Below are 20,214 nucleotides of genomic sequence, written 5' to 3' on the forward strand. Positions count from 1 at the left end.
TATGGAGCCAGATAGCCAATGTCCTCAGTTGCCCTATCGGACTTTTCTCAATCTTGATCTTTCTTGTCCTCTCTCTCACCTTCCACACCACTAGTCGCCTCCTCCTCCTCCCGGATACTCCCTCGTCTCTAAGTTTTCATGGCCCTGTTCTCTTCTAGTTTTCCTCCTCAGTCTCCTTTAGCCAACTGCAATGTCTCCCAAGGTTCTGCCCTGTGCCCTCTTCTTTCCTCCCTCTTTACTATTTCACTTGGGAATCTCATCAGCTTCCATGTGTCCAATGGCCATCTCTATTCAGATGATTCCCAGACCTCTATATCCAGCCTTAGTTTCTCTGCTGGACTCCAGTCCATCAAGTCCATCACCAACTGTCTTTTGAACGTCTCAAACTGGATATCTCAAACTCAAAGTGACTCCTCCAATCCCTGCCCCTTCCCAACACTGCCATTACTCTCCAGAATAGCACTGGCCTTCCAAGTACCCAGGCTCACAACCTTAGCGGCATCCTTGACTCCTGATAGGAATGTTTCTACCTACACAGCACTTCTAATAAACATACTTTTTTTTTTTTAATTCTAAGACAGAAAAGAGTGGCAAAGGCTAGACAATCAAGGTTAAGTGACTTGCCCAGGGTCACACAGCTGAACACAGAACTGAACCCAGGTCCTCCTGACTCCAGACCCTAAATCCACTGTACTACCTGGTTGCCCCTAGTAAATGTACTCTTATCTAGACTCACTTCCTCTCCCCTTTAGAATGAGCCCTCATCATCTCAAGCCTAGGCTACTTCAATAGCCTTCAGCTGGATTTCTCCATTTCAAGTCTCTTTCTGTACTCCAAACCATCTTCCAATCAGCTGCCAAACTGAGTCTTCTGACTCTGACACCCTGTCCCACCTCTCCACTACTTAATAAACACCTGGGGCTCCCTATTACTTTCAGGACCAAATGGAAAATATTTTGCTTGATGTTAGAAGCCCTTTACAACCCGCTCCCTCCCTCTCTTGGTCTTCTTACATTTTAGCCCTTTAAATGCTCTGTTCCAGATGCCTTTCCTCACATCCATCTCTCCATTCCAAGCTTTTGTGTTGATTTGTCCCCTTGCCTCAACAGCTTTCTGTTCTCACCTCTGCTTTGCTTCCCTGACTTCCTTCAAGCCTCAGACTAATTTATATGTTCTGTGAAGAGCCTTTCCCATCCAGTCCCTCCTCCTTCCATTATCTTTTTCCTGAAATCACCTGCTATTTCTGCTCTCCATAGCAGGTATGCACAGGATTGTTTCCTCTGACATGACATTCACATGTCGTATCCCCTATTAAAATATGACCTCAAGGGCAGGGATTGGTGGTTTTGCCTTTCTTTTGTATCTCTTACCCCAGTGAGTGGTGACTCACTGACTTGACAGTCTCTAAGATTCCTCCCAACTCTTAATTATGATCCTGATTCTCCACAAAGCAAGAGTCCTTAACCTGAAGTTTGTAATATTTAAAATATTTGGAGACATAAACTGTAAGTAGTTAAAATGGTTGAGGTCTTAAACTATAAGAGTTAAAATAGTGGAAGATAGATATAAGAGTGGGTGAGTAAATTGTGACCGCGGAAAATATGTTTTCACTACAGTGTCTTGTTTTAAATCAAATATTTAAGGTAGTCGCCAGGGAAATATTCCCAATTATGAATATACCCAAGTCAACTGGGTTTTATAGGGAATTTAATTAACTAATACAATGAAGAATTAAAGAAAGAGAAAGAGTAAGAAAGGAATAAGTATGAAGGGCCTTAAGCCAACATGGCCTAGACCTGAGTCTTAAGAGAGAGAGATCAGTCAGTCAGTCTTTTATCACTCACCACAAGGTCTGTCTAAGCAAGGATTCTAGTGACACCAGGCCAGCTCCATCTCAGCTGACTTCACCAGAGAGAGTTCCAGCCAGATAGCCAGACACTGTTTCAAAGGGCCTCTCTCCAGAGCCTCCAGAGGGACAGAGTCCCCTCAGAGGAGCTCCAGCGAGACCTCCTTAGAGATTGTCCTCCAAGAGCTTCCCTTCTCCAGAGCCTCTCTCAAGAGATTCTTCCCAAGCGATCCTCATAAGAGATCTCTCCAAAAGGATCTTCCTCAGAGCTTTCTGCTTTTTCTTATATAGGGGGTTTTCTCCTATGTCACCTCCCCTAAGTCCTTACATCTACCAATCACAATAGATGTTTTCCAAAGGACAGCCCTATTCACTGCTGGGTCGACTAATCCCTTTAGTAAGTTTGTACCAGAAAAAACACTGCTGGGTCGACTAATCCCCTCAAGAGAAAACCTCTGAATAAGTTTTCACCTCTTTGCTCCTGGCAAGTTTACAAGTTGCCCGACCTTTATAGGTACCTAGCATCCCATTGTATCAATTCTAAAAACAGGCATGGCTCAAAGAACTCCTTGCCTCATTATAAGTATGGGTCTAAGTACTTTCATTGTTTAGCAAGGAGTTTTCTCCCCTAAAGCAGTCTTAAGTATGGGTGGAGTAGAGGTCCTCCCATTTCTGATCCTGGTGAGTTCTCACAGTCAAAATGGGGAATGTTCCTAGTAGGGAATTGTTCCAATTGAGAATTCCCCAATTTTTAACATTCACAAGTCTGAGAAATTTCAAGATTTACAAGTTCACACTTGATTTCAAGGAGTCCATGAATTTACTTAAAAAAATATTTCAATAATTCTATTTCAGTGTTTGCTTTTATGTTTTGTATTTTATTTTATGCATTATAAAACATTGTTTTCTGAAAAGGGATCTATAGGTTTCATCAGACCATGAAAAGGGATCATGGCATACAAAAAAAAGTTAAGAATCCAAGCCACCAAAAATATATGTAGGCACCTAGCAGATTGACTAATAAATATTACAGCAAAGGAAAGTAATGAATACTGGAGGGGATGTGACAAAATTGGGACCCTAATACATTGCTGGTGGAGTGTGAATTGGTCCAACCATTCTGGAGGGCAATTTGGAACTATGCTCAAAGGGCAAGAAAAGACTGCCCTTTGATCCAGCTATAGCACTGCTGGACTTGTACCCCAAGGAGATAATAAGGAAAAAGACTTGTACAAAAATATTTATAGGCACACTCTTTGTAATAGAAAAAAAAATGGAAAATGAGAGGATGCCCTTCAATTGGGGAATGGCTGAACAAATTGTGGTATATGTTGGTGATGGAATACTATGGTGCTCAAAGGAATAATAAAGTGGAGGAATTCCATGTGAACTGGAACAACCTCCAGGAATTGATGCAGAGTGAAAGGAGCAGAACCAGGAGAACATTGTACACAGAGAGGGATACACTGTGGTACAATCGAATGTAATGGACTTCACCATTAGTGGAAATTCAGTGATCCAGGACAATTCTGTTGGATTCATGAGAAATAATGTTATCCACATCCAGAGAAAGAACTGTGGGAGCAGAAACACCGAAGAAAAACAACTGCTTGATCACATGGGTCGATGGGGATGGGATTGGGGATATAGACTCAATGATCACCCTAGTGGAAATATCAATAATATGGAAATAGGTATTGATCAATGACACAAGTAAAACCCAGTGGAATTGCTTGTTGGCTACAGGAGGGAGGTGGGAGAAGGGAAGGGAAAGAACATGAATCATGTAACCATGGAAAAATATTCTAAATAAATAAATTAATTAAATAAATAAACTTTATATATATATATATACACATAGGAGCAACTAAGTAGCACAATGGATAGAGCACCAGACCTGGTTCTGGGTTCAAATATGAACTCAGATACTTCCTAGCTGTGTGACCCTAGGCAAGTCACTTAACCCTGACTGCTTAGCCCTTGTACTTCTTGTCCTAGAGCTATTGCTAGGACAGAAAATCGGGGTTTAAATATGTATATATACATATATATAATTATATATATTAATTCATTTTAGATCCATTAAATAGAAATTATATTTATTTTATTTAAAATATTATATATGTATTTAAACCCTTACTTTCTGTCCTAGTGTATATATGTATAATGTATACATATATGTGTATGTATATAGATATATAGATATACACAAGACCTTCAGTGCTTTGGATATGTGTAGATAGATATAGACTCATTTAGTTATAGACACACACACACTCAAGGCACTGGAGGTCTTCTGGCTTCATTAACATTTTATGAGTTAGTACAAGTACAGTAGCACTTAGGATCTCTCTTATTATCTGATTGACCCATTTCTTTTTCCATTCGTGCATCTGTCTTATCTGATGCCTTTTGCAGCCTATTTACACCCACCACACACTTTCTTTCATGGTCATTTGAGGCACAACGTTCATGATTTCAAGAGCTTGGTATTGCCATTGGTCAGTCTTGTAGCATCTCTGAGAGAAGTTTGGTGTTAACATCATAAATGCTTTTCAGAAAATTAGCAAACCTGGACAATTTGAAAGAGCTACATACTTTTCCAAAGGCGAGCCAGCCCAATCTCTGGCATTCTGGGCCTATCCAGTTGTCTATGTAGGGTATGTATACAGAATATTTGTATTTACCCAGTAGATTGAAAGCTCCCAGATAGTTTCATCTTTGTATTCCTAGAATCTAACACAGTCCCTTGAACAAAGTAAAGTGCTTATTAAACACCTGTTGGACTGGATTGAGAATGGATCAGAGCTGCCTGTAGAACTACATTAAGCATTTTTCATCCCATTAGATTTTTTACTGATTTTTAAAAATCACTGTAATTTTCCATTGACTTCTCCTTTTCCTTGTTAAGCATAAAAAGTGGTCTGACCAGAGTTACAAATATATATTAAGAGAGAGAGAGAGAGAGGCAGAGACAGAGACAGAGACAGAGACAGAGACAGAGACAGAGACAGAGAGAGAGGGAAATATTGGCCTTTCTATTTTAAGGTAAGATCTGCTTCTAGATTTCAGCCCCTTGTGGTCCCCTCCAAGCTGGCTCCAGCTCACCAAGCACCACCCTGGGAAGTCAGTCTGTTCAATTGCAGAAGTAAAAGAGTCCTTTTAGGGCTTTCTAGGTTGCCTTTTAAATGCCTCCCAGCTCCTCCCTCTGTGGTGACATGGAATGCTGATGCCAGAGGACTCCATATGTTTAGATATGACATTACTTTCTAACACCCATCATTGGGGTGTCCCGGGATGGAGATATTTTCCTTCACTCATCCCACAGAACTCTTCCAAAGCATACCTTTAAACATGAATGGAGGCGTTCTTCCTTATGGATCCTGTGAAGTGAAATTTGGTCATTCCACAGAGCAGAGTTTTGAAGTTTTTTTTGTTGTTGTTTCTCTTTCGATTGCTGTGGACTGTGGCATAAATTGCTCTTCTAGTTCTGTAATTCTTATCCATTACTTTTTCTGAATTCATCTTTTTTTTTTTAATGGTGCAATAATATTCCATTGCATTCCTAACACTAACCCTCAATCTCTGGGTATTCACTTGTCAGTTTTGGTTTTTTTCTGCTTTGAAAAAGCTACTGTAAATATCTTTGTAGAGAAGGGAAATTGATCTTTTTGTATTTGATTTCCTTAAGATATGTATCTAATTGTGGTATTGTGAAGTCAAAGAATGCCTAAAGTTTAATGGCTTAAAACAACAATACCCTTACCTTCCATCTTGGAATCAATATTGTTTATTAGTTCCAAGGTAGAAGAGCACTAAGGGCTAGGCAATGGGCCCAGGGTCTCACAGCTAAGGAAGTGTCGGAGGTCAAATTTGAACCCAGGACCTCCAATCTCTAGGCTTGGCTCTCAATCCCCTGAGCCACCCAGATGCTCTTTAATGTCCTTTTGAACTAATTCTCAGTTCTAGCAACATGTCTATCCTTTTAGCTTCTCCAGTATTTACGTGCTTTTTTTATTTTGCCAATCTGATGAGAAGTGAAACCTCAGAGCTGTTTTAATTTTTAATTTTCTCTTACTAATATTCTCTTATTAGTAATCTGGGGCATAGCTACTTATGTTCAATAGCTTATTGTCACCTATTAGGGAATAGTTCCTGTTTTTATTTATGTATAGCAATTCTCTATATTATCTCTTAGATATCACACTTTTTCAGAGATACTGCAAATGTCCTTTTTTAAAAAAACAATTTTTATTTTTTTGTTCTGAACTTAAACACTCAAAAGAGCATTTTCTTATATGTAAAAAAAATGCAGAAACCACGAATTTCCATTTCATACTGCTAGTTAAAAAAAGTATGTGATTACTTTTATTGCATATTACTTTTTAAACCATCCTGCTTATCTATGCTTCCTTCAAAGCTTCCTTCTATTCTCTTCTATGGAAAAAAAATGTTTTAGTGGCTCATTAATCCTGTTTTCCACCTACCCCCAACCCCCTACCCATTAAAAATCTAGAGAAAGAAAAATGGGGGAAAAAATTCCCTATAACAAGCAAAGTCAAGAAAAACAAACCACATAATGGTCACCACCAAAAATGCACGCCTTGTTCTGTACCTTTTTATCACCTTTCTCAGGAGACAGACAACATGCTTCATCATAGGTCCTTGGAGACAGCTATTCAGAGTTCTTAAGTCTTTCAAAGTTACTTTTCTTTGCTATTTTATAACTGGTGTAGACATTGTTCTGCTGGTTCGGTTTGCTTCACTTTGCATCAGTTCAACAAGGATTCTCTGCATTTGTCTCACTATTTCTTATGACATAGTAATACTCCATTATATTCACATCCCATAATTTATGCAGCCTTTCCTCAATTTTCTAAGAGGGAAAGCTACTGGGGGGCAGCTAAGTGGCTCAGTGGGTTGAGAACCAGGACTAGAGAAGGGAGGTCCAGGGTTCATATCTGGTTCATATCTGGCCTGAAATACTTCCTAGCTATATGACCCTGGGCAACTCACTTAATCTCCATTGCCTAACCCTTATCATTCTTCTGCTTTGTAACCCATCTAATCCTTCCTTTAGCTCCACCTTTTAAATCTTCCTTTAGGATCAATTTGGTTAGCAATTAATTTATTCCCTCCTCCACAGCACCCTCATTCTTGACCTACTCTGACCTCTCTATTCCAGCTTATTTCCCTGTTGGGTTTGATACATTTCTACACCAAATTATGTTTATGTGTGTGTTCAATACTTCTTTGTCCATTTCAGGTGAAGTTCATCTGATGTCCCATCCCTTCCCACCCCTTTCTCCATATTTGTATAGCTTTCTTCTCATTTTTATGAGAAATAGTAGTTTTAATTACCTTTTTCTCCTTTCTACAAGGCTGTATTCCTTATATTCTTCTTTCTCTTTTCACTTTTCAAATCCTCAGAACACAACCAAATCAATTGATCCCCAAACTCTTATTTTCTTTTTTATTCAACCCTCAAATTGTCTTTTCTTTTTTAATTCTGTTGATACTCTTTGAAGACATTAAGGTTTTGAAGAGACACTTGTTTCTTCTGTTAACCTGATAGCCATATATCATCATAGATTCTTCCAAATGCTCGGTAAACTTACCATTCCAGGTTTCTATCAACTCTCATGTTTATATTTCCAAATTCCTACTCAGCTCTGGTCTTTTCATTAAAAATGCTTAAAAGTCCTTTATTCCATTAAAGATTAATTCTTTAACCCCTATAGGATTACACTGTTTTGCAGGATAAATTACACATGACTGTAAACTAATAGCTATTGCTTTTAAAAATATTTCATTTTATTTATTTTAGAAGCTGCCAGGTCTTGAGTGATTCTGACTATGGCCCTTTGCTACTTAAAACTATTTCTTTCTGGATGCATGTAGTATATTTTTCTTTGAGATAGAAGCTCCAAATTTTGGCAGTGTCATTCCTGGGACTTTCTTTTCCCCTAGGAGATAATCAGTAGTAGATTCTATCTTTACTCAGTTCTCTGGTTCTAATAGATTTGGAAAGTTTTTATTTATGATTTAAAAATATATAATGTCCACATGATGAAAAATGCTGCCCACAGTCAAACAAGGAACAATTGGAGTCTGATTGCAGACCATCTTCCACTTCATTTCCTTCATGAGATTTTGTTGTATGTGTGATGTATCATTTATCATGATATGTGTATGGAAAAATGTATTATTTGAAAGCACTGGTATAATCTGTATCAGACTATTTGCCACCTTTGGGAGCAGGGAGGAAGAAAATCTGAATCCTAAAATGTCGGAAAACCATTGTCAAAAATGGTTTCTACATGTAACTGAAAATTTATTTTTTAAATCTATAGTGTCCAGGCTTTATTTTAAGCCATAATTTTCAGTCTGACAATTTAAAATGATCTCTTTGACCTATTTTTCAAGTCATTTCCTTTTGATATCAGGTATATTTTCTTCCAATTTTCAATCTTTTGATTGTTTTAATACTTCATTTGTATCTCATGGAATTGCAGATTTCTGTTTGGTCTAGAGATTCCTTTAGGTAATGTTTTCCACTTTCTCTTTCAAGTGATTAGTTCTCCTTATTCATTTTATTTTTTATATACCTTCATTTCTTCTAGGTATTCATGCAGTCCTTGTGGAAAATTCATTTTTTCCTTTGAGTTTTTGCTTGTAGTTTTAGAATTTAGAATATATATATATTTAGAAATATATATATATATATATATATTTAACACTTACCTTCTGTCTTAGAATCAGTATTGTGTATTGGTAGGTAGAAGAGCAGTAAGAGCTAGGCAATGGGGGTTAAATGACTTGCCCAGGGTCACATAGCTAGGCAAGTGTCCACTGAGCCACCTAGCTGCCTCCTCCCAGGATATTTTGTTATCACCTCTATCTTTTGATCAGTTAAGAATTTTCCTAGCCATATTCATGCAAGTTATCTCCTATTGTCATCTAATTTATGATGTAACATTTTAGGTCTAGGTGTGCAACTGTTTGGAATTTATGATGGCATGTTATGTTTGTCTAGACCCAATTTGGTTTTCCAGGATTTTTTTTTTGGAGGGTGTCAATTAGCAATTGTCAATATCCTTGGACATATGGAACACTAGGCTATTATGTTCAGTTGCTTCCGAGTCTTATCTACTGTTACATTAATAATTTCTTTCTTTAAATGGGTATCAAATAGTTTTGAGGAATATACTGCTTTATAGTATACTTTATCTACTAATAATCCTATTTTTTTTTCACTATCTCCCTTGAGATTCTTGCCCTTCTCCAGATACGTTTCATGATTGTGTCTAGTTCTCTAAAATAACCTCTTCAGAGAAGGGGGCAGCTAGGTGGCTCAGTGGATTGAGAGTCAGACCTAGAGAAACTAGAGGCAAGAGGTCCTGGGTTTAAATCTGCCCTCAGACACTTCCCAACTATGACATTGGGCAAGTCACTTAACCCCCATTGCTTAGCCCTTAGCACTCTTCTCTTCTGCCTTAGAACCAATACACAGTAAGGGATTAAAAAAAAAAAGACCTCTTGGTAGTTTGATCAGTATGGTACTCAATCTGTAGGCAGTATTTTCACTGGGATTAAGATGACCCAATAAAAGGAAACCTCTCCAATCATTTCTCTCTTATTTCTGTAAAGGGTATTTTGTAGTTGCCCTTAGAGAAGTCCTGGGTGTGTACTTTGTCTTTCCAGTAAGAATGATTGTTAGGTTTTGAATGACTCTTCCCTTAATATTTTACTAGGTAATTGAAAGGCTAAAATATATATATATTTGCATATAGTGGGAGGGAGGAAGAAGAAGAGAAGGGGAATTGCAATCATTGCAAACTCAGGACTGAGAATCAGCCTGTCTGCCCCTCTAGAAGTTTTAGTAGCTTAAAACTGCACTAAGACTTGTGGGATACTCATATATAGGAATGGCCTAGATCTTCGCAGGGTTTTCCCAACTCAGAGATTCTAAATATGGAAAGCACAAAATCCTGGCATCCGCCTGATGAGCAGAGCCTCAGATGACCTTATCTCTAAGCCAGTCAGTCCTCCTCTCCCTTGGCCATGAGCAATGGCAGTGGACCATGGCTTCAGAATTTAGGATGGTGTAAAATTCAGCAGTGAAGGGAAATGGAACCACTGTGAATTGGGTGAAAGAAGAGACAAGAACATGAGTTTAAGGAGAGGTAACCTGGTTGTTAAAAAGTTATTCTAATAAATGTCAGGTGAATAGTCCAAAGGCAGTAAACTACAGCTAAAGGAGAAGTGAAAAGCCCCTTAGAGTTCCGTGGAAAGGTCTTTTTTCATTTGCTTTAAATAACAGGAGGGAGGGTTGTGAAAAACACAATTCTCCCTGGGATATTTGGGCTGGGCTCCAGGAGCTTTGCCAAGAGCAGTGAACCTGAGCTGCTTGTTTCCAAAGGGGTAGAGGAGCCAAGGAAAGCTGACTACAGTCTGAACCAGTCATTCCTGAAACTCCAGGGAAAGAGCAGCCCATCTGGGACAAGCCACAGTGGTCGCCCCAGCATTAAGCAATGGTGTCCAGCTGGGTCAAAAGCTGCTTGGAGAAAGGGAAAAGAAAGCTTCCTTCACTAAAGGGAAAAGGTTGAAGGTGAATGGAACCTTTCCCATGCCACATTAGGGGGCAGCATGGGGTATAGCTAGGTCATCCAGTTTGGGACTCTTCCCCTGAGCAAGCTGTAACTCCCAAATTCCCAAGAGCTGCCCAGAGTGTCTCTTTAGCTGCTTGGGAACTTCAGAGTACCACACTCATCCCTCTCTGACCAGAGAGTCAATCATCATTGTGAACATTCCATTTTCAAAGCTCAATTCGTTCACTATTAGATGCCTACTCTGTGTGTTCAGTTCCAAGACTAGGGAATGGGAATCCAGGGAAAAGGAGTCTACCTTCAGAGAGCTTACCTTCTGGTAAGGAAATACATTTCCAGATAACAAAACCTGGAGGTGATTTGAGAAGGGAAGAAAGCCCTGAAAGGAATCCTGATTCAACTTGGAAGAAACCAGGAATATCTTTTTATCCCCAACATCACCACTGCCATGGGATAGTTATAGACACTGCAGCACACACACACACACACACACACACACACACACACACACACACACATTTACTCTCTCTCTCCCCCTGTCCTTTGACTCACTTGGAAAATGTTAACAAATGGGTTGCTCCGGAACTAGCTGAATGGGACACCTGGGCTGGTTATTTATCAAGGGGATTTCCTTGAACACTATACACAGAGTATAGAGCTGTTTCCCTTCTGGTTCACCTTTAACCCAATCAAAGCAGTTTTGATACCGCTGTCTCAAACACAAACCAAAATCATCTTCCCATGTCTGACTTCAAGCTCCTAAGGGAAGCAATGGTACCTCCACTGACTCGCACAATAAGAACCACTGAACCAAGCAACTTCGTGATTTTTAAAGTTTATTTTAAATTAGGAGGGACAGATAGCCAACATTTCCAAAGTGGTGGATAACCAACCAGTGGATTTGGCTGATGAGCCCTCCCTCCCTTTATGACGTTTCATTCCTGTTCCCATAACTGGCAGCCAGCTTCCCATTCCTGTCAATTCTACTTTCTCTGAGCTGAAGCTCAGAACAAAATCTTCTTTATCCTTCTAACCTAACAGTTCTGAAAAAAGGAATCAAGAGTGTCTGGGCAGAGGGTGGGAGCAGTTTTCAAATTTTTGACTCATTATGCATCAACAACCACAAAACAAACTGTCCAAGGCTACTGGGTCAAAAGGAATGAGAAAATGGTTGGCACATAACTGCCAGAAAGCAGAGTTCCTAAAGAGATGAGTAAGCAGCTGCCCAAGACAGGTTTTTCTATAATCCTTAAGGACATTGCAAGAATATGCAAATATGTACAGGTTACTTACTTAGATCCAATATTTCCCCAAGCAAGGCAGATACTACCAACCTTAACTGAATTTAGGATTTATTTGAGAAGCAGAGGGTAAAGGACCATATGAGACCTTACAATGTTTTCTCTTTACTTGCTTCTAGGGATCTCAATAAAGAATACTCAACCACTGGAAACTCACAGTAGAACTTTCCTAAAAAGAGGCTGGGAACAAAATTTGGATCTGTTTGAGGGAGTAGAGGATACTAAGTTCCTGTCATTGTGCAGTTGTGTCCAACTCTCTGTGACTCCATTTGGGGTTTTGGGGGCAAAGATACTGAAGTGGTTTACCATTTCCTTCTCTAACTCATTTGACCAACGAGGAAACTGAGGCAAACAGGGTTAAGTGACACATCTAGTAAGTCTGAGGCCAGACTTGAAATTAGGAAGATGAATGTTTCTGACTCGAGGCCAGGCACTTAACCCCCTGCGCTACCTAGCTGCCCTATTAAGTCTCTAGCTTATGTATATAAGCAGCACACAGGATCTCTTTGCATGAATTTGTCCTTTCATGGATTAACAGACCCTTTTCTTTTGGCCTCATCATTTCCTTGTATGACACACAGCCTTCTTTGGCCCAAACTCAGCTTCTAGGGATGTGTTTGAAAAATCACGCCACTTTATGTGTTTAATAAAGACTAATAGCTAACAAAGGTTATTTTCTGCTAATTATCTTTCAGCATTTCAAGAATGTATGCAAAAGACCGAGTTTACATTTGGTATCCTTTGGACTAGGCCAGTAGAAGGTAAATTCAACTCTCACACTGGAAACAGGCAATGGATTAAGCAATTTATCTCAAAAAAAAAAAAAAACTAATTTGTTGGGAGCAGCTGTGTAGCTCAGTGGATTGAGAGCCAGGCCTAGAGATGGGAGGTCTTGGGTTCAAATCAGACCTCGGACACTTCCCAGCTGTGTGAACCTGGGCAAGTCACTTAACCCCCATTGCCTAACCCTTTCCACTCTTCAGCTTTGGAACCAATATTCCCTATTGATTCTAAGTTGGAAGGTAAGGGGGGAAAAAAACCCAACAAAAAACTAATTTGTCACATGACAGTTTTTGTGACTGAGAGCCCCCAAATACACAATTTCCACAAAAGTCCAGGCTGTGAGTAAATACAAACCATATCTACCCTCCCCACCAAAGGCTACCATCCTTCAGCTCTGTACACTTATTGCCTGAACCTAGTTATTTATTTATACAGTATCTGCCCCATTATAGTGTGACTTCCTTGAGGGCAGAACTTGTTTTTGCTTTTCTATATATGTGAATCCTAAAGGTTTATATAGCACAGTGCCCGGCACTACTGCATAAAATGGGATATTGTTCTTTGTGAGTGAGGATAAATTCTGATATATCTTACTCTGCTGTTGGAAAATGATTCGGACACTTTGGGTATGAACAGAAAATTTGTAGGCTGATGCATGAAAAGGAAAAGGAATGGAATAGACTTGATGTGAATGAGCCAAAAACCAATTTCCATAGATACTTCTTGTTTTAATATGAACAGATATAAAGCCATCCATTTGTAAATTTCTCTTTTCCCACTAAATTAGGCACCACTCATTACTAGTGGCACACACACACACACACACTCCATTGCTTGCTAAGAAAACAAATCCAGGGACTACTTTTATTTTTTCTCTTTCATTGGAGAGGGACATCATAGATTCTGACAGGAACCAGTAAAGGAATGTGATATAGAGTTGGCTTATCTGATGATTATGAAGGGACCAGCTAATGCATTCAAGTGGATTCATTTGGATTATCCATGAATTGAATTATCTAATAGTTTCCAAGCAGGTCTGGAAAATAGAAAACTAGCATTGTAGAATCTCATCTCCTCGAACAAGTCTCTCATTGATGTCTATAATGCAAATGGCAAGATTCCTTGCCTTCTGAAAGTACAAATTCAGATGAATGAGAGACTTTAAGGCCTAGAAACTGCTTTAGGAAAGAAAAACCCATTAGAAAACCCAAATCCCTCTGAATTTAACAGGCTTATTAATAGTGACCAAAATTTGAATGTATATCACCTGGAAAGTACAAACAAAACCCCAAACCTTTCCATTTACAGATAAAGAATTGAATCCCTACTAGTACTGTGTAACTTTGGACAAGTCCTTATCTTCTCTCTGGTTTGCAGTGACCAGTTCTGCTCAAATATTGTTGGTTCCCATATGGAGCCATGATATCCCTTTGGATGGTTTTTCAGTGCCCTGAAAGATCTCTTTATCACTATTTAAGACCCAAAATAAATAGTACACTTTAAGGAGAAAAAAACAGCAACATGCTCAGTAAGAATGCAGTAGCCCTTTCAAAACCACAAAAGGCTTTAACTATTCCAAAAGGAACCTATTCTCTTGTATAACAAACCTTTTAACTTATAACTTTTATCGTTAGGTCACGGAAGATAACATTAAAAAACTTCCATGTAACTGTCTCCCTTTATGCTGCTCCATTGTGGCATCAGAATGCTGCCATATACTCAAGTTCTGGATTTAAAACATGATGCTGGTTGATGTTTGAATGGGAACAAAGTTTGATGTGGATGGTCAGATGAAAGATACCAAAATGTCAGACAGCTCATCGACTGCTGTTGCCATGAGATCCAACAGTCAACATCAGTCTGATAAGCTATCCGACAGGACGGTACAGCCATGGAGATGTCACAGATGAAGATAGGTACAAAGTGATATCCAAGCAGGATTTGATGGAACACACATTGACCAATTTCACTTGAAATGAGCCTGAGGGAAAATGTGATCTTCATGGTTAAAACCCAAATTCTATTCTAAACAAATAACCCAGATTACTTTTCCTAAAGGAAAAAAGAAAGATCATTTCCCAGGTCTCATCTGCCAGAAATCTCTGGAAGCAACTTCATACGAATGGAAATAGCTAGAAGAGGGCAAAACTTGGCGTGTTAGAATCAGAGCGCAAGGTAACTTAAAAGAATTAGAGGTGTGACTGACATTTAAAAAAAAACAACAAAATAATGCTTCTCAGTATTCTGTGATCTTGATATCATAAAAACAAATTCTATGTCTGTTAAAATATGGCATCTTTTTCTATTTCAGTAAATCAAGGGTCAACCATTTCCCAAATTGAGTAAGGACTTGGCTTGCCAACCAAAATTCTTTGCAAGGCAAAGTTCCCATCTTAAGTACTACTTGATTTAAAATATGAAAGGTGTCAAAATACTGGCTTTTTCTCTTGGGTTAGATGGAAATTATCAGACACAGAGATTATAGGCAGGACAAGGCGACCAATCAGGTCGTAGAAGCTAAAATACAGGAAAAAAAACACTCAAGAAGACAAACACAATTCTGGAATGATCAAAGATGACTTTATAAAGTTTTTTTCTTGTGACTTCATTCTAAATATACAGAATAAAAAATGGTGCCAGTTCATTTATAAGGCACCAGCCAAATTTTGTTTACACTGTCTTAAAATGTAAAAGGCACCCCAAAGGTGTGCAATGCATCATAAAATGACATTTTTTCCTGGGTGGGTGAGGAAGGAAGGCTGGGCAGGATGGAATATTAAATATCACCATGATAGACATGCAAGACTGTTATCCAATCTATTATCATTTATACATATTTTGATGATTTAGAAAAAGAAAATGTCCATATATGCCAAGCTATATTGGCTCAATATATTCAATAAAATAAATTTTTTTTGAGGGAGGTGGTCTCAAGTCTCTAATTGTACTGTTGTACATTAAATTTGGAAATAACTTAAAAGTGAAATTAAATGCCACATACCACCCACTTCAGAAAACCCAACTCAGATTGAATTTAAGAAGAGACCTATATACCTTACCTTTACATACAAGTCTGTCAACAAAAAGTATGGACTAATCACTTTCAAAAACAAAAAATTTTTTCACCCCACCCTACCCATTCCCTAGAAAAAAATAATTGTTTTGGAAGAGGGTTGATCCCACCCCCCTTTTCCCTGCTTAAAATAGTGCCAGTTTAGGTAAATCCCATCCCTTTTAGATTCTGTGAATGGGCATGTTAAATTATATCTCTCAGCCTCATTTGGTTTTTTCTTCCGAGTACATTTGCTGCTGGATTCGCTTGGCATAGCTTTGTGCCATGGAATTGATGATGGATAGGATGAAGTAGCACACCATGACAATGACTAACTTTTCAAACATCCAGGACAACCAGTTTTCCCCCTGTAGGAATAAACACAGGAAAGAAAAAAAAAGGAGAAAAGCCATGTTAGTGGAGAACAGTAAAAAAATTAAAAACTCTGGGTAAACCTCTCTATAGTCATGACCACTGGAACAACCTGAAATAGGAACAGATACCAACCTATTATCCCTCCCTCTTGGGCCTGTGTCCACATAACTACTACTCAGGCCTTTTTATACTCAAAGTGAGTGGTGAGGACTGGAGCCTAAAAAAGCTGGTGATGATGATCAGCGGCCACTTGGCCAAAGTCTTAATTCTGCTCATATTAACTTGCTATTGAGTTGGGAATAAGCCAAGTGTGAAGTCATTTTGTGTCATCTGCTAAGTAAATAAGTCGAGCCATTACTCTTACACAAAATAGTTTAACTATAAAGGAGTGTGGGCAAATACTTTAGGATTTTGCTCTTACTCCAACGTTTCTTTCCCAGTAGACTGTTCAAGTAGATTTTTAAAAATATCTGGTTCTGTCGAGTGAGGGCAGCAAAAGACAATATAGTGTGCCCTGCTCACTATATTCCAGATGTATTAAATACAAGTTTTCTCCTAATTTCTAGTTCCTGTTCTGCTCAGTCATCTTTTATGTTTTTTTTACCCCTTTCTTAGAATCACTGATGTGGTAGTTCTAGAAGCCAAAGATCAGGCTCTAGCAAGAGACTTCTGATTTAAATTATGAGCAAGGTAATTCAAAACATTATTGCTTCTTTACTAGTCAAGGGAAACATTAAAAATAAAAGAGCCACTTTTATTAATGACAGTTGTATTCAACACATTATCTCAAAGCTATGGATTTTTGCCTAATGTAACAAAGTCTATATTTAGTTATTTTATTTTTGATTACAGGTCCAGTTAAGAAAAAACCGCATAGTTTTTACTATAAGCTGACACAGTTCCCAAGAACTTTTATCTGAGACCAGATACCAAAGTAGAAGTATGTCTTTGGATAAACAATGCCAATTTATATATTTGAGAACAATCACAAATTCACAATTCAGTTAGTCAAGAAACTCGCATGAAAGAAATCTTTAATCTAGTTTTAGGTAAATAAGTTCCATACTAGTTAGTCTGAAACAGGCAACTTATTTTCTTTCAGTCTCAGAAAGTTTATGAGTAGGCTTCTCTCATAATTTTTCTCTTTCCTAGTAAAGAAGAAACAATAAATGCCAAATTCTGATTTACAGTACGGGAATGAAGAATGAGGAATGAGGAGAGTCTCACCTGTGGCATACCCTCCTCCGACTTATGGTGAAGCTTCTGCCGCTGAGCCTCCAAATACTCTTGGAAAGGTTTCTGCAGAGAAGGACCTAGACTCGGGACAGCCCTGAGGGTAGGGGAGAGCCCACAGAAAGGAAAACAATTGGGAGAGAAAGCAGAAAAAGTAGGGTTACAGATCGGTTCTACATACCATTCAGGAGTTTAAAGATAAAAGGAAAGGAAAAATTAAAATGATAAAAACACAGAAGAAAGAGGAGTTGGGGAAAGAGCCCAAACACAGAGTTGGGGGCTATCATCTCTCTTTCTGGAGAGGGGAACACCCGCCTTCTCGCTCTCGTAACCCACAAAAAGGGGCCAGAAAAATCGTTCCCAGCAAACTGCTTGTAAGATAAAAGGAAATACACACAGGGGCACATTCTAGTCTAACTATCTGGCCGGCAGGCAGGAGAGCAGGAGAGGGAGAAGGAGAGAGTGGAAGAGAGAGAGAGTTGGAGGGAAGGAAGGTACAGACAGAGACAGAGAGAGATTAGCTCAGTGAACTGCTGGGGTTCAGAGAATAAAATGAATGACTTCTGAGAAGTCCCACATTTATCACCACCAGTTCCTGTAAGAACTGGTTTGAACCGATTAATAAGGAAATGACTTATGCTTGTGTCATCCCCAGTTAAAAAAGAAACTGCCCGCCCTCTCCTAGACTTGCCCCATCTTCTCAGAGGGGGCGGCCCATTTCTCAAACTAAGTCCTTATTAGGACAATCTGTGCGTCATCCTTATCCAAAAAGAATGCATTAGCAAATTTGGGAGGCACCTCCCACTAGTCAGAAGTCAGTGATTAACAAAGGAACAAAGAAGGAACTATGAACCTTGAATCACTCCATGCTTTATGGTGGATGATTTGCACAGAAATTACAGTACATTGCTAAACACCTTGTTCTGAGATGATTGGGATAGTGATCACCGATAAGTTTATGTACTCTGAGCTCCCTCTCACCCATATGTGGAGGCAGTGTGGCTAAACCGGTCCAGCAAGTACAGCTACCCCTTCCCATTTTGTACATGCTTAAGGGCATTTGAAAAATGGTAACTTGGGGTTACTTGTAACATAATATTCCTTTCTTTTTTTTTATTTTGTAACCCGCTCCCTTCCCCCCACCCTGCTTTTTTCTGGGTTTCTAACACAAAAGTAATCTTTCTTTTTCCTGAGGAAGGAGCATTCCATTATACATTCACATAGAATGCCCGGTGTTCCCCCATCTGGATGTTCTTAGTCAAAGTACCCCTTATTTTCTAGACAATTAACCAAAAAGTGCTGCATTCCTGGTCCGGGAGGGGGGAGGGGGGAAGAGAGACCTTCTACAATTGACAAAAGGCAACATAGAACAAGACTGTGAAATTCATGACCATGATAAAGTGCTAAGTAGTAATGTATAGCTAAAGTATGGGTGGTGTAGAAGGTGCTAACTGTAGCATCAACAATAAGTGCAGATGGAATCTGTGAAGGCAGAACCCGAATGATGGTCAGAATAATGCATGAGAGAGATAAAAAGATAGATTGAGTGTGTGTGTGTGTGTGTGTGTGTGTGTGTGTGTGTGTGTGTGTGTGTGTGTGTGTGTACATGCCTGCTCATTCATTTGCTTATTCTCTTTTCTGTCTCCTAGGAAAGCAGGTTTTAAACCCTCCTTCCATTTGGCTAGCTACAACAGAAGAGGAAGCAATCTGAATGAGATAATATGCTTCTTTATCAGTAGTAGTTTTTACTACTAGAGCAGAAACTGTATGAACTTTCCTTCTAGAGGATATATTTTATCCAGGGCAAATCAATTAATGGAAAATAACCCTTCCTTAAATAATAATGCTTGTGGGACTCGAAACAACACATCAGTTTACACACAAGAAATAACACACATATGAAAAAGCAATTCCAACCAAATACATGTATAAATGACTTTGAAGAACTGAGTCCTGTAAGATATTTCCTTTGGGAGCTGATTCATTCACTGGCTAAAAAGAATTCTACTGAATGACTCGCAGGCAGAGTCATTCTAAACTTTGGGGAAACCCAGAGGAAGGAGATCATTTAAGGAGTAAATTATAAATCAAGACTGAATGTTAGGAAAGGTAAAATTATCAAAGAGACTTTTTCAGGGGTAGGGAAGGAGATCACAGAAGGGAACTAGAAGGAAAAGTAAAATGGATAACAATTATTTAAAAATTGGACTAAATACAATGTTTTACCATGTCTAGAGTTATATTAAAGTGTTGCATTTATAGAACATTCAGAAACATATTCAAGGTACAGCTTTGAAAGAAATATAGTGGGCCCCCAAATAATTAAAATGTCATTATTCTTTATGATTCTTTTTTGGGAGAAGGCAGGTCACTATAAAAGCTCTGGGGAAAAAACCCTTAAACCCCTAACTTTAAGCTTTTTAAGTAAGTTAGTGCCCCAAACTTCAATATAAAAATATATTCATGAATCTAAAAAGAATGAATTGAAATCTCTATTTAAGCTATTAGGTGCTGAGTAATTTCATAAACTATTTCTCCTTGCCGTTCCCCTTAACTCTTTGGTTTAAATTAGCTAAATAATTTAATAATAAAGCTAGATTCTTCCATTTTTCATTATCTTATATCTACAAACAATAACTTGAGTTAAATTTCTCAGGATATCAGCAGCACTTCTGCACCACTGTTTTCTTCGTTATTTTTAAAACTATTTTAGTAATGGACTCTAAAATGCCTGAAATTACAACCCCTGTTCCTAACATGTTATTTAGGCACACAATGTACTTAGTCTCCAACCTCTTCCTTCCAAAGTGATTGTGAAGCAGCAAATAGAAGCAGAAGGGAATAGAAGGATTAGGAGTTTTGGCTTTAAGACTGGAAGTAGAAAACGAATTTGTTTATAAGTAACTTCTATCAGTTAGATGGTTGTGCATGGTTGAGGGTATAGTTCAAATGACATTCTCTAGAGAACACTGAACCTGTCAGGTAGGGATAAGACAATTTGTTTTATTCCATTTG

General features: G+C 38.6%; 1 protein-coding gene and 1 non-coding gene across 6 annotated transcripts in view; both read right to left on the reverse strand.

Moving 5' to 3' along the window:
• Nucleotides 1-14,343: 14,343 nt before the first annotated feature.
• Nucleotides 14,344-14,417, reverse strand: MIR21 (microRNA mir-21). Its single transcript, NR_032151.1, has one exon. It is a non-coding gene; the product is annotated as a microRNA mir-21 (primary transcript).
• A 680-nt stretch (nucleotides 14,418-15,097) lies between these two features.
• VMP1 (vacuole membrane protein 1) overlaps nucleotides 15,098-20,214 on the reverse strand; it is a 146,544-nt gene continuing 141,427 nt past the window's right edge. For all 5 annotated transcript variants that reach the window (XM_056816485.1, XM_056816486.1, XM_056816487.1 and 2 more), the window contains 2 exons: nucleotides 17,194-17,296; nucleotides 15,098-15,959 (listed from right to left, as the gene is read on the reverse strand). In XM_056816485.1, coding sequence (XP_056672463.1) covers nucleotides 15,816-15,959; nucleotides 17,194-17,296 — 247 coding nt within the window. In that variant the 3' untranslated portion in view covers nucleotides 15,098-15,815. The remainder of the gene's footprint in view (nucleotides 15,960-17,193; nucleotides 17,297-20,214) is intronic.

This window comes from Monodelphis domestica, chromosome 2 (genome assembly GCF_027887165.1).
Source record: "Monodelphis domestica isolate mMonDom1 chromosome 2, mMonDom1.pri, whole genome shotgun sequence".
Taxonomy (NCBI): domain Eukaryota; kingdom Metazoa; phylum Chordata; class Mammalia; order Didelphimorphia; family Didelphidae; genus Monodelphis; species Monodelphis domestica.